This window comes from Cherax quadricarinatus, chromosome 5, assembly GCF_038502225.1.
Source record: "Cherax quadricarinatus isolate ZL_2023a chromosome 5, ASM3850222v1, whole genome shotgun sequence".
In the NCBI taxonomy this organism is placed as follows: domain Eukaryota; kingdom Metazoa; phylum Arthropoda; class Malacostraca; order Decapoda; family Parastacidae; genus Cherax; species Cherax quadricarinatus.
The window spans coordinates 48,162,510-48,178,490 of NC_091296.1; the positions used below are offsets into that span (position 1 = coordinate 48,162,510).

At 43.0% G+C, this 15,981-nt stretch overlaps 1 protein-coding gene across 2 annotated transcripts in view; it reads left to right on the top strand.

The window, feature by feature from the left end:
• The window catches only part of LOC128685132 (protein turtle homolog B-like), a 519,018-nt gene that overhangs the window by 444,556 nt on the left and 58,481 nt on the right, over window positions 1-15,981 (top strand). For both annotated transcript variants that reach the window (XM_070101774.1, XM_070101768.1), the window contains one exon: window positions 3,227-3,504. In XM_070101774.1, coding sequence (XP_069957875.1) covers window positions 3,227-3,504 — 278 coding nt within the window. The remainder of the gene's footprint in view (window positions 1-3,226; window positions 3,505-15,981) is intronic.

A 15,981-nucleotide genomic window follows, 5' to 3' on the forward strand; every position in this document is an offset into this window, starting at 1 on the left:
TAAGTCACAACTCCGTGGGCACCCAGGCTGACCCCTGCATGTTCACCGTGGTAGAGACAGGTGAGTCACAACTCCGTGGGCACCCAGGCTGACCCCTACATGTTCACCGTGGTGGAAACAGGTGAGTCACAACTCCGTGGGCACCCAGGCTGACCCCTGCATGTTGGCCGTGGCGAAGGCAGGTAAGTCACAACTACATGGACACCCATCATGACTGCACAATTAGAATCACATTTCTTCCCCTTTCTGATGTTTGGTCTGAACAACAAGTGAACCGCTTGCCCATATCTCCCTCATTTTTCGGATTGAGGTACTTTCAGGTGATTGACTGATTAGATATTTGCATTAACGAGCAGGTGTCCAGGTTTACCTAATAAAGTGGCAACTGTATGTGTGTGTGTGTGTGTGTGTGTGTATATATATATATATATATATATATATATATATATATATATATATATATATATATATATATATGTATGTATGTATATATATTTAAGTCGTAATAAAGGACTGTTAATGAATAAACATGAACAGGTACTCGAACCGTGGTCGTGAGCTATGAGGTTTTCAGTAGGAAGGTTTCACAGACTGTATTTCCTGTGACAAATGTGCATCAGCGGCACTATCTTCAGCTCAAGTATAATATATAAGCTTTAGTAATAAGCCCATTTATGTAAGGCTGTTATGTACAGTAGCAATCCTGAATTGTAACATGGTGATTGCAACTAGCTTAGTGGTCTTAAAGAATAATCGTAATTCATAAGTAACCAGAGTACAGGCATAATGATACTGAGGATATCGGTAGATAGTATTTAAAAATATATGAAGAGATTCTTCCGAACATTCTGGAATCCTTCTGGGACATATGGTATTCGATTCATTTGATTAAAAAGTTTACACATAATACCACTGGTTTTTAAAAGTCACATGACTTGCTGACGGCGATTAGATGAAAGTTAGGGCTGCCTTTTACATCTTCCATTATTATATTTCCTGCTTTCTGTAAACTGGGAGGCCCTTTACTACCCAACGCCATATTTGAGTGTTGAACTGACCAGTGCCGCTCATTTCGTGAGAGAAGCTGGCTGGTGTCGCCACGCAAGGTTCTTCTAAGAAAACTTTCCCTCGATTCTTCTGTTGCTACTTTTGCAACAATGCATAGCTCTAATGACACACTGAGCTGAAAATTTCCATCCCCTATGACTTATCTTGCATTGTTTAGGTCGCTTGTTTACAATTGTATTGCGCATATATATATATATGTCGTGCCGAATAGGTAAAACTTGCTATTTTTGCTTAAATAGCAATGCTCTTCTTATTCAATAAGGCAAGCGAAAATTTGTGTATGCAGTAATTTAAAAAAAAAAATATTAGGAACCTAACGAAAACAATATGCATTTCATTGTCTTTGTTTATTATTAAATTATTGTAAACTTATCTAAAACAGATTTAGTTTTATTCTAAATTAAATTGAGTTTGTTATAATAAAGTTAGGTAAGTTTTCTAAGGTTCTTTTAGTACAAAATGATTAATTTTCACATTAACATAAATGAAAAAAAATATATCTTTAAACGTATAAGAGAAAATTTTAGAAAGGACTTAATTATATATATATATATGTCGTGCCGAATATGTAAAACTGGTCATTTAGCAAGAACTCATTTAAAATTAAGTCCTTTCTAAAATTTTCTCTTATACGTTTAAAGATATATTTTTTTCATTAATGTTAATGTAAACAATTTTAATTTTGCTCCAAAAGAATCTTTGAAAACTTACCTAACCATATTATAACAAAAAACAATATATTTTAGCCTAACCCAACTAAATATATTTTAGATTTGTTTACAATAATTTAATACTAAACAAACACAGTGAAATATATTTTTTTCGTTAGGTTCAGAATGATTTTGGCGAAATTGTTGCATACACAAATTTTCACTTGTCCTATATGGCAAAATGAGCGTTGCTATTTAAGCCAAGATCGCAAGTTCTGCCTATTCGGCACGACATATGTATATATATATATATATATATATATATATATATATATATATATATATATATATATATATATATATATATATATATATCATACATACATACATTTAGGTAAAATCTATGGTATTGCGAAGTGGTGTGGGATTAAAAGACACTGAATTTGAGAGGTGTGTTTTGTCACAGTGTCACTTTGCCGATTCTAATGAGAAATTGTTAAGTTGGTGGACGAATTTGGGATGGTATGTAAAGAAGGAAATTAAAAGTGAATATAGGAAAGGGCAACTAGACAAGAAAATCAGAAATCTAGTGATATCATATACGAGATAAAATATGGTGGAGGTAAATACGTTCAGATATTTGAGAGTGGACTTGTTGGTAGATGGTTGTATGAAAGATGAGGTGAACCACTGAGCACTGATGGAGGAAAAAGTTGGGTGTGCATTCAGATATCTATTGAGACAAAGAACGGAGGCAGAGTATGGGTGTGAAGTATGAGTTTTAAACATTACAGTGAGTAGGAGGCTGGGGGCAGTTGAAATGTATTCAGTGGGGGGGAGGGGTGAATATTACGAAGAGATTTAGGAGTCAGGAAATTCAGAGGAAGTGCGGAGTTAGAGAAAGTATTATCCAGAGAACTGAAGAGGAGATACTTGAGTGGTTTAAGGTTTTAAACAGGGTGGAGAAACTAGGATAATTAGAAAAGTTAGGGCTGGGATAGAGGGAAGAAGGGGTAAGAGTTATCCTAGGAAAGGTTGAAAGGAGTGGCAAAGATTTTATACGCAAGGGGTTCAGATATACAACAGGCTTTGTCAACATGTTAGAAAGGAATGAGTGTAGGCAAGCAATTTTTATGATTTGACATGCTGTTCGAGTCTGAGCAGGTTATCATTTATTATGAGTTTATGGGGAACCGGTCAACCGGACTTCAGTCTTGTAGATGGTGAGTCCAGTGCCTGCACTGTGAAGAACGGCTGGATATGATTCGGTTTAAAGGTTTACTTCAACTGTGATGATAGTGCAAGACAGTTGCTGAATGAATGACTGTGAAAGTGGTTTCCTAACTTTTAGGAGACGTCCGGTGTGTTCATAAGAACATAAGAAAGGAGGAACACTGCAGGAGGCCTGTTGGCCCATAATTACCATTAATTACCATTAACGTTTTCATTACCGTCCCTATCTCTCACATTATCTCACATTGTGCCTCTTTCTTTGACCCCCCCCCCAGGCCCACCTGAGCGTGTAGGGAGCTGCGTGCTGGTGAACTTGACGGTTGGCACCCTGGAGGTGGGGTGCACTCCTGGTAACGATGGCGGACTTCCCCAGCGCTTCGTTGCGCGAGTGTACACTTCCCCCAGCCACACTCTGTTAGCCACCATAGAGGAACAGGAGCCCAGGTTTCATGTGGAGGGTCTCACTCCCGGCCAGGACTATCTTATCACCATCACCGCAGTCAACGCTAAGGGCGCCAGCGAGCCCGAGGAGATTGATGCCATCCGTCTCAAGGTGAGTCTGTCACTGTGACATTTCTGGGATTGGATACGGGAAGATTTATTTTGAACTGTGTGACCTACAGTAGTTTAGTGCTTCACACGTGCGCGCTCACACACGCACCGATCAGCGAAGAAGCGGATCCTGGAGCTGCGAATCGACCCATGCAACCATAAATGGGTGAGTACACACACACACACACACACACACACACACACACACACACACACACACACACACACACACACACACACACACACACACACACACACACACACATACTGTTACCTTGATACTCGAGTAGGAAATTAATATTGTGTTTCATGGTACCTGAGTGATGAAAAATATTACAACATTTTACCAAATGTCAGCTTAACGAAATATGTTGAATCTGTTAATTGTCACCTGAGTGACTGAAGATACTTCACCAGACTGCCTGTTACCTGAGTGACGGTAGATACTTCACTAGGTTGTCTGTTACCTGAGTGACGGTAGATACTTCACCAGATTGTCTGTTACCTGAGTGACGGTAGATACTTCACCAGACTGCCTGTTACCTGAGTGACGGTAGATACTTCACTAGGTTGTCTGTTACCTGAATGACTGAAGATACTTCACCAGATTGCCTGTTACCTGAGTGACGGAAGATACTTCACCAGATTGCCTGTTACCTGAGTGACGGAAGATACTTCACCAGATTGTCTGTTACCTGAGTGACGGTAGATACTTCACCAGACTGCCTGTTACCTGAGTGACGGTAGATACTTCACTAGGTTGTCTGTTACCTGAGTGACTGAAGATACTTCACTAGGTTGTCTGTTACCTGAGTGACGGAAGATACTTCACTAGGTTGTATGTTACCTGAGTGACTGAAGATACTTCACTAGGTTGTCTGTTACCTGAGTGACGGAAGATACTTCACTAGGTTGTCTGTTACCTGAGTGACGGTAGATACTTCACTAGGTTGTCTGTTACCTGAATGACTGAAGATACTTCACCAGATTGCCTGTTACCTGAGTGACGGAAGATACTTCACTAGGTTGTATGTTACCTGAGTGACTGAAGATACTTCACTAGGTTGTCTGTTACCTGAGTGACGGAAGATACTTCACTAGGTTGTCTGTTACCTGAGTGACTGAAGATACTTCACTAGGTTGTCTGTTACCTGAGTGACGGTAGATACTTCACCAGACTGCCTGTTACCTGAGTGACGGTAGATACTTCACTAGGTTGTCTGTTACCTGAGTGACGGAAGATACTTCACCAGATTGCCTGTTACCTGAGTGACGGAAGATACTTCACTAGGTTGTCTGTTACCTGAGTGACGGAAGATACTTCACTAGGTTGTCTGTTACCTGAGTGACGGAAGATACTTCACTAGGTTGTCTGTTACCTGAGTGACGGAAGATACTTCACCAGACTGCGTGTTACCTGAGTGAGGGAAAATAGTTCACCAGACTGCGTGTTACCTGTGTGACGGTAGATACTTCACTAGGTTGTCTGTTACCTGATAATAATAGTAATATATATATGCCTGTCATGCACTACAATGTGTATCTGAGGAACACAGACACGGGATCACCCCCAGCAGATCTGGCACACAGACACTGGATCACCCCCAGCAGGTGTGGAACACAGACACGGGATCACGCCCAGCAGATGTATAACACAGACACGGTATCACGCCCAGCAGATGTATGACACAGACACGGTATCACGCCCAGCAGGTGTGGAACACAGACACGGGATCACGGTCAGCAGGTGTGGAACACAGACACGGGATCACGCCCAGCAGGTGTGGAACACAGACACGGGATCACGCCCAGCAGGTGTGGAACACAGACACGGGATCACGCCCAGCAGATGTATAACACAGACACGGTATCACGCCCAGCAGATGTATGACACAGACACGGTATCACGCCCAGCAGGTGTGAAACACAGACACGGGATCACGCTCAGCAGGTGTGGAACACAGACACGGGATCACGCCCAGCAGACGTATAACGCAGACACGGTGTCACGCCCAGCAGATGTATAACACAGACACGGCATCACGCCCAGCAGGTGTGGAACACAGACACGGGATCACACCCAGCAATGTATAACACAGACACGGGATCACACGTACCAGTGATAACCAGAGTTATTAGTTAAAACAAGTCGAGATGTAGCCTGGAATCAGTAATATTTCAAAGTGACAAACCGTTGTGGGTCTACTAGGCGCTGGTGACACACAGATTCAAATATACAAAGATCAAAGCGAGTGTGGAAGCGGGAGTTCAAGAATTACCAGCGTTTGGTTAACAAGTGTAATGTGGGGCACCATACAGTGAGAGGGAAAAAGGTAAAAAAAAAAGAGAAAGGAAAAATGAAATACAACAAGGGAAGGTGGCAGTCGTAGGTCTGCTGAGGCAGTGACGTCACATCAAGTTGTGTGCCATTATACATATAAAGTGAAGTGTATATAAGTGTATACTATCATAAGTGAAAAGTGATATCGTGTGATGAACGCGGGATGTATGAGCATATATGGTTATAAACATCACGGGTGAAGGATCTCCAAAATAGTGAAAGAAGTACGACGACTACGTCATCAGCATCTGGCAACTTGTCACCGCACCGTGTAGAGCAAGTACTCACTCACCTATTGTGGTTTGCATGTTGCATCCTGGCGTCTGGCCTTGCATCACTGTTAGATACTGGTCACTCACTCCTGCAAGCTATTACCAGAATTAGTGTAGAAATAGCATAGTTAAAGTGAAGATAGTGTTGAGGAGAGGGTGAGGTGTAGAGCAGACTAGCGAGGGGTAACGTAGGGGTAAGGCAGTGTTTCTACCGGTAGTTATTAGCAGTAAGAATGCTTAGGAAGCTAGGAAGTCCTCTATCAATGTGAACAAGGAATAGGATAATAACCAGCAATAATTGATACTTAAATCCAGAAAGGGCAATAAGTGGAGAGAGTAGCATTACTTGGAAAGATAGCTGAGTTAAATTTGAGCCTACACGACAGAGAGGTATAACGGATCTTTCAACCACACCACCTACCCCCCCCCCTCCTAACCATCCCTCCCTCACACTCATGCACACACACAAGGGCAGACACTCATAGAAGCTTTAGACCCTAGTAACAAGCTCCGCTTTTTATAACCCAGAATTACTGGTATGTATTAGCAGTATCTCCCCCTCACACCTCCCCCACACACACGAACATACACATATACACACATACACACACACACACACACCTGCACTAGGACAATACGGTAACTAACTAGGCGAATACACACAAACACACACACATGCGTACACAGACACAGACACACACACACACACACACACACACACACACACGCACGGGAACACACACACACACACACACACACACACACACACACACACACACACACACACACACACACACGCACACACACGCACACACAAGGGAATGTCGTACGAGGAAAGGTTAAGGGAAATCGGACTGAGGACACTGGAGGACAGAAGGGTCAGGGGAGACATGATAACGACATACAAGATACTGCGGGGAATAGACAAGGTGGACAGAGATAGGATGTTCCAGAGAGGGGACACAGGGACAAGGGGTCACAACTGGAAGCTGAAGACTCAGACGAGTCACAGGGACGTTAGGAAGTATTTCTTCAGTCATAGTGTTGTCAGCAAGTGGAATAGCCTAGCAAGTGAAGTAGTGGAGGCAGAAACCATACATAGTTTTAAGAAGAGGTATGACAAAGCTCAGGAAGCAGGGAGAGAGAGGACCCAGTAGCGATCAGTGAAGAGGCGGGGCCAGGAGCTGAGTCTCGACCCCTGCAACCACAATTAGGTGAGTACAATTAGGTGAGTACACCCAGCAATGTATAACACAGACACCGGATCACGCCCAGCAGGTGCTGAACGCACACACAGTATCTCACCCAGCAGGTGTGGAGCACAGACACAGGATCACTCCCAGCAGGTGTGGAACACAGACACGGAATCACGCCCAGCAGGTGCTGGTGGTATTCTGTTTGTCAGCAGAAATTCGCAATTTTTTACAGTCTTATTCTATGGCTTTGATGCTGCTGTGATATGTTGTGCTCGTCTCTCTTTGATGCGCCGCGAATCGCGCTGAGCTTATTTACTTTTGCGTTTAGTCATCTTGAGCTTCAATATTTACACTGAGATCAATCAAACAGGATTTGCAGACCATCTGTCGTTTTTCTATCTTGGCTTGAATATTATTAAGTTTAAAAAATCTCAATGTGAATGATGTAGTGGAGGCAGGATGCATATGTAGATTTAAGAAGAGATATGGAAAAGCTCATGGAGTAAAGGGAGAGTGGACGTAGGAGCAACCAGCAAAGAGGCGGTGCCAGGACCTATGACTCAACCCCTACAACCACAGATAGGTGAGTACGTACACACACACACAAACACACACACACACACACAAACACACACACAAACACACACACACACACACACACACACACACACACACACACACACACACACACACACACACACACACACACACACACACTGGCTGAGGCGGCAAGAAGAGCTCACTCGAGCAGAGCAAAATTCCTGGTAATGGGCGATTTCAACCACAGGGAGATCGACTGGGAAAACCTGGAGCCACATGGGTGTCCCGAAACATGGAGAGCCAAGATGATGGATGTAGTACTTGAAAACCTCATGCATCAACATGTCAGGGACACTACCAGAGAGAGAGGGGAGGATGAGCCAGCAAGACTGGATCTTGTGTTCACCATGAGCAGTTCAGACATTGAGGACATCAATTACGAGAGGTCCCTTGGAGCTAGCGATCACGTGATTCTGAGTTTTGATTATATAGTAGAGCTACAAGTGGAGAAGTAACAGGAACTGAATGGGAAAAGCCAGACTATAAAAGAGGTACTACACAGGTATGAGGAACTTCCTGCAGGAGGTTCAGTGGGACAGAGAACTGGTAGGAAAATCAGTAAACGAGATGATGGAATATGTAACAAGAAAGCGCAAGGAGGCAGAGGAAAGGTTTGTTTCCAAGGGAAATAGAAGTAATAGAAAGACCAAAGTGAGTCCTTGGTTTACCCGAAGGTGTAGGGAGGCAAAAACTAAGTGCACCAGAGAATGGAAAAAGTACAGGAGGCAAAGGACCCAGGAAAATAAGAAGATTAGTAGAAGATCCAGAAACGAGTATGCACAGATAAGTAGGGAGGCCCAGCGACAGTACGAGAACGATATAGCATCGAAAGTCAAGTCTAACCCGAAACTGCTGTATCGTCACATTAGGAGGAAGACAACAGTCAAAGACCAGGTGATAAGGCTGAGGAAAGAAAGTGGGGAACTCACAAAAAAACGATCAAGAAGTATGTGAGGAGCTAAATATGAGATTTAAGGAAGTATTTAAAGTGGAGACAGGAAGGTCTCTGGGGGGACAGAACAGAGGGGGACACCAGCAAGGAATATACCAACAAGTGTTGGATGACATACATACAAATGAGGAGGAGGTGAAGAAGCTGATAAGGGACATCGATACCTCAAAGGCAATGGGAACAGACAACATCTCCCCGTGGGTACTTAGAGAGGGAGCGGATATGCTGTGTGTGGCACTTACCACAATCTTCAACACATCCCTGGAAACTGGGCAACCTGAGGTATGGAAAACGGCAAATGTAGTTCCCATTTTTAAAAAAGGAGACAGAAAAGAGGCACTAAACTATAGACCTGTGTCACTGACGTGTATAGTATGCAAAGTTATGGAGAAGATTATCAGGAGGAGAGTGGTGGAACACCTGGAACGGAACAAGAGTATAAACGCCAACCAGCACGGATTCATGGAAGGCAAATCCTGTGTCACAAACACACACACACATACACACACACACACACACACACACACACACACACACACACACACACACACCCTGCAACCTCAACTTAGTGAGTACACCAGTCATCTTCCTACGTATCACAGACCAGGCCACTGTTACTGGCTATGAAGAACCCACATGGGCCTAATGCTTCAGCGAAATACAAACAGCTACCTTGTATAGCTGTCAGCCAAGCAGACATTAACTATTGTAATAGGTACTAAAAGATCGCTTCAGCGGAATGTAGTTGGATGTGAATTATGTACAGTGATGTGTGCATATGTATGTTCATGTGCTCACAAACACGCACACATAGCAGGTAGACAGGTAGGATCCACAGTAGCGTTTGGTCACTCGCGGAGATACGGTCAACCCAGTCTGTACACGCACACTCAAGTGTACTCGACAACACGCTTGCACTCACTCGAGATAGGTGAATGTGACGAGAGCTGCTCCACAGGGGTCAGTACTTGGAAAGGTATTGTTTCTTGTGTAGAGTAACGACATGACAGAAAAAATCGAGCCGAAACTGTATCTGTAATACTGATGCCTACAATGTAAACATGACCAGACCGGGAAAGATTTCAAATGGATATGCGCAGGGTTCATCACTGGCTTGAGAGGTGGAAATTAAAATTTAACCCCGGAAAATGCAAAGTTATGAGAATAGGGAAAGGTCAAAGAAGACAGGAAACAAAGTGGAGGCTTGGAAATATAGGTTACAAACCTTCTTGAAAGAGAAGGACCTGACTGAGGCAAACAACCGGATAACGGCTACAGCAAACGCAAGCCTGTTAAATTTAAGAGCTTTCAGGTACCTCAGCAGAGGCATTCCTAGCTCTCTAAATATCAAACGTATGTCCGACGCATCGTGGAGTATATGGCGCCAGTGGAACCGGCAATTTTTAATGCATATTCAAAAGCTGGAAAAATTGCATAGGTTTTCTACGAGATTATTCCCAGAGCTAAGAGGAAAGACTGGAGGAGCTAAACCTGACGAAAATAAAGGACAGAAGGACCAGCGTGAAGTGTTCATAACATACAAAATGCTGAGAGGAATAGACAGGGTGGGCAGGGGGGAGTGTGAGAGGTGAGTCTCAGGTATACGATGGAGCCGTTGGTACCTAAAAACACAGGTGAGTTCAGTGATATAGGAAAATACTTATTAAACCCTAGAATGATCAGGAAATGGAGCGGTAAAGAGCGAATCTCTACATACCTCTAAGAATAGGTAGGATACGACTCACGCAGCCGGGAGAGTAAATCCAGTAGCAGCCAACGAAGAGGCGGCAGCAGGAGAGGAGAGACGGGGCCTGAAGTGAAGAGACGGGGCCAGGAGTGAGAAGACGGGGCAAGGAGTGAGGAGATGGCCCAGGAGTGATGAGACGGGACCAGGAGTGAGGAGACGGGGGCCAGGATCAGACCCTACCTCTGCAACAACAAGTACACAAAATAAAGACAACAGGAAACCACGCGTATTGCTTCATGAAATATGAAAGGATTAGAAGTCCTCTTGGGTAGATGTCATCAGCGGTGTTGTACAAGGAGAGATTCATCCCCCATAATGTTATATTTTATATGACTTCCCACATGGAATGGAAAACTATATGAGCATGGTTGTTAATTACGCAGATAATCTGAACAAAATAAACAATAAAAGATACTGTAAAGGTAACTTTGATTAATTGAGCAGTTGAAGTGAAAGATGGATGATGGAAAAGAGTGTATATATAAGTTCTAAGTTCTGGAAAGAGAAGAAAGCAAAACCAGAATATCTGAGGAATTTTATGTAAATGGACACAGATGCATCTAATGTGGCATTTTATTGGGGCAACGTTTCGCTCTCCAAGAGCTTAGTTAAGCCCTTACAAGCAATATAAGGACACACAGGGCATACATAGGTACCATGTGAGGTGAAAAAATTAGTCGTAGTAACCCAAGTGGTAGGTAGTAGTAGTAGTTACAGCAGTAGAAGTAGCAGTTACAGTAGTAGTAGTAATAGCTACAGCGACAATAGCAGTAATAGAAGCAGTAGTAGTTACAGCAATAGTAATTACAACAGCATCAGTAGTAATTGTACAATTAATAGTAGTTACGGCAGTAATAGTAAGAATGGAGGTAACTCTAGGTTGTAATATAATGGCAGGGTTCTTTGTTTTGAGTAAACTTCTGGCTAATACCCCCGAAATGACGAGGCTACCTTTAGTTTGTTAATGGTTTTTGAAGCGACTCAACAGGCGGGCGTCACTTAATATAGACAGAGACAAAATATTGAAACTATCGGATAGACGTATCTTTGTTCTGTTGTTTAAAACGATAATCTAAACGAACTAGAAGAAAATCATATGCAACACTGGCACACTATAAAATAACTTTTAAAGATTTGTAAGAGAAAATACTAAAAGCTGTTTATAACATTTATTAGCCGAAAATCAGAATATGCAGGGGCATGGTGGTGCCTGTTTCTAAACAAACATGTAAATAATTAAGAAAAGAGCCAAGCAAGTGCAAACAAAAATGGATGAAAAAATGAAAAACAATAAAGATCTCGAGGCTCGCGTATAGCAACACATCAGATGAAGACAGAATACGGAAGAATATACAAGGAAGATTTCTAAGAATTTCAAACAGAAAAGTGGAGCAGAAAGAAAAAAATATTTTCTTCGCAAACAGTATAGCAGACCAATGGACGAGAATTTTAGAGTAGGAAGTATTACAATCATTGGAATTTTAACAATTCATTAAAAGATGCTGAAGGAGAAACACCATGAGTAAAAATCTGCTTCCGTAAATGCGAATTAGTAATTACACACACACACACACACACACACACACACACACACACACACACACACACACACACACACACACACACACACACACAGATGAGTCAAAGGATGTTAGGAAGTATTTCTTCCTTCACAGAGTTGTCAGGAAGTGTAATAGTCTGGCAAGTGAGGTAGTGGAGGCAGAAACGATACATAGCTTTAATACAAAGTATGATAAAGCTCATGGAGCAGGGAGACAGAGGACCTAGTAGCTATCAGTGAAGAGGCAGGGCCACTAGCTGAGTTTCGACCCCTGCAACCACAAATAGGTGAGCACAAATAGGTGAGTACACAGTGTGGAGAGGGTAACAGGAGTAGGATAGGAAAAGCCAAACTACAAAAGGGACAACTATACAGGTATAAGGAACTTCCTGCAGGAGGTTCAGTGGGAAAGGAGAATTGGTAGGAAAGTCCGTAAACGAAATGATATACTACGTAACAACAAAATGCAAGGAGACAGAGGAAAGATGTGTTCGCAAGGGCAACATAAATAATGGGAAGACCATAAAGAACCCTTGGTTTATCCAAAGGTGTAAAGAGGCAAAAACTAAGGGCAATAGAGAATGGAAAAAGTACAGAAGACAAAGTACCCAGGAAAATAAAGAGATTAATCGAAGAGCCAGAAACGAGTATACACAGATAAGGAGGGAGGCCCAGCAACAGTACGGAAACGACATAGCATCAAAATTCAAGTCTGACCCGAAGCTGTTGTATTGCCACATCAGGAGGAAGACAGCAGTCAAGGACCAGGTAATCAGGCTGAGGAAAGAAAGTGGGGAGCTCATAAGAAACGATCAAGAAGTATGTGGGGAGCTTAACATGAGATTTAAGGAAGTGTTTACAGTGGAAACAACTCCGGGAAGACAAAACAAGGGGGTACACGAACAAGGGATATACTAACAAGTGTTGGATGAAATGCACACAGCCAAGGAGGAAGAGAAGAAACTGCTAAGTGATCTTGATATCTCCAAGGTGGTGGAACCAAACAACATTTCTCCGTGGGTCCTTAGATGGGAGCAGAGACGCTGTGTGTGTCGCTAACAACAATTTTCAACACATCCATTGAAATTGGGCAACTACCTGACGTATGGATGATTGCAAATGTAGTCCCCATTCTTAAGAAAGAAGACAGACACGAGACACTAAACTAAAGACCAGTGTCACTGACGTATAATATGCAAAGTCGTGGAGACGATTATCAGGAGAAGAGTGATGGAGCACCTAGAATGCAACAAGCTTATAAACGACAATCAGCACCGATTCACGGAAGGCAAATCCTGTGTCACAATCCTTCTGGAGTTTTATGACAAAGTAACAGAAGTAAGACAAGAGAAAGGGGGATGGGATGGTAGACCGCATTTTCTGTGCAAGAAGGCCTTTCAAACAGTTCCTCACAAGAGATTAGAAAAAAAGCTAGAGGATCAGGCGCATATATAACAGGAAGGGCACTGCAGTGGATGATAGGATATCTGACAGAGAGGCAACAACGAGGCATGGTACGCGACGAGGTATCAGAGTGGGCGCCTGTGACAAGCGAGGTTCCACAGGGGTCAGTCCTAGGACCAGTGCTATTTTTGGTATATGTGAATGACATAACGGAAGGGATAGACTCAGAAGTGTTCCTGTTTGCAGATGATGTGAAGTTAATGAGGAGAATTAAATCGGGTGAGGATCAGGTAGGACTACAGAGACATGAACAGGCTGGAAGTTTGGTCCAGCAAGTGGCTCCTCGAATTTAACCCCGCCAAATTCAAAGTCATGAAGATCGGGGAAGGGCAAAGAAGAGCGCAGACAGAGTATAGGCTAGGTGGCCAAAGACTGCAAACCTCACTCAAGGGAAAGGATATTGTGGTGAGTATAATACCGAGCACATCTCCTGAGGTGCAAATCAACCAGATAACTGCTGCAGCATATGGGAGCCTGGCAAACCTGAGAATAGCGTTCCGATACCTTAGTAAGGAATCGTTCAAAACTCTTTACACCGTGTAGGTCAGGCCCATACTGGAGTATGCAGCACCACTTTGGAACCCACACCTGGTCAAGCATGTCAAGAAATTAGAGAAGGTGCAAAGGTTTTCTACATGGCTAGTTCAAGAGCTAAGGGGAATGTCTTACGAAGAAAGGTTAAGGGAAATAGGCCTGACGACACTGGAGGACAAGAGGGTTAGGTGAAACATGATAACGCCATACAAAATACTGCAAGGAATTGACAAGGTGGACAGAGACAGGATGTTCCAGAGATGGGACACAGAAACAAGGGGTCACCATTGGACTCAGATGAGTCAATGAGATGTTAGGAAGTATTTCTTAGTCATAGAGTTGTCAGGAAGTGGAATTGTCTGGCAGGTGACGTAGTGGAGGCAGGAACCATACATAGTTTTAAGATGAGGTATGATAAAGCTCATGGAGCAGGGAATGAGAGGACCTAGTAGTAATCAGTGAAGAGGCGGGACCAGGAGCTATGTCTCGACCCCTGCAACCACAAATATGCGAGTACAGCGACCATGAGACCTACTACATATGGAGTTCAAGATTAAAACATGACAATGATCTTAGAATGAGATTTTGTGGTTGCACACTATTTAGTTGGTATAAACCTTGGTAATAAATACCGACAAGTTGGTTTAGAAAGACACGTAAGCAAACACTATAACATATTTATTAGAAAACGTTTCGGTCCTGGGACCTTGATCACTTCTAACATACAGAGGTAGAAAGACATTATATATATATAGGCGGAGAGTGAGATGTGACGCACGTGACCTGAGGAATGTCATAAGAACATAAGAATGGAGGAACACTGTAGAAGGCCTACTGGCCCATGCGAGGCAGGTCCTTATCAAAACAACCTCTGTCTATGATGAGGACCAGTAGACGATGAAATCATGTGACTCCTGTGTTGTTGGGTTGGTGCTGCTTAAGTATCATGTATGCCAATGTTTTTGAAATTTTGTAGTTTCCAGTGTTGCGTTCTATAGTGTCGGTGACGGTGATTAGTGAGGCTTCTAGGCACCGTCGGCGTCTGAGGTCTGGTTCGGTGAGAACGAGTTGTGGAAACTACAAAATTTCAAAAACATTGGCATACATGATACTTAAGCAGCACCAACCCAACAACACAGGAGTCACATGATTTCATCGTCTACTGGTCCTCATCATAGACAGAGGTTGTTTTGATAAGGACCTGCCTCGCATGGGCCAGTAGGCCTTCTACAGTGTTCTTCCTCAGGTCACGTGCGTCACATCTCACTCTCCGCCTATATATATATAATGTCTTTCTACCTCTGTATGTTAGAAGTGATCAAGGTCCCAGGACCGAAACGTTTTCTAATAAATATGTTATAGTGTTTGCTTACGTGTCTTTCTAAACCAACTTGTCGGTATTTATTACCAAGGTTTATACCATCTTGTCTGACACTGCAACACACTATGGACATAGCATACAGAGAATACCTTTCTCTCCTACTCAAAGCTAATAGTCTTCGGAACCGACACATCTTCCTAGAAGACTGTATTGCTGAGATGGTGATACCACGGTCCACTCCTCGACAACTGACCACATCTAGACACCCTTTCTCTCCTGCTGTTTACGCCTACCTTAGAGAAAGCTCTGATGAACTGCGACATGCTCAGAAGGAGGCCTCATTACGTGCCGCTCAGATTCGTGCTTCACTTCCTACTCCTGACAGAAGGACTGCAGAATATATACTCAGCCAAGTTACCACTGCCAACATCCAACAGAAATTGAAGCTATCACGAAAACTACAAGACCTGTGTTCCCACAGCAAATGGAG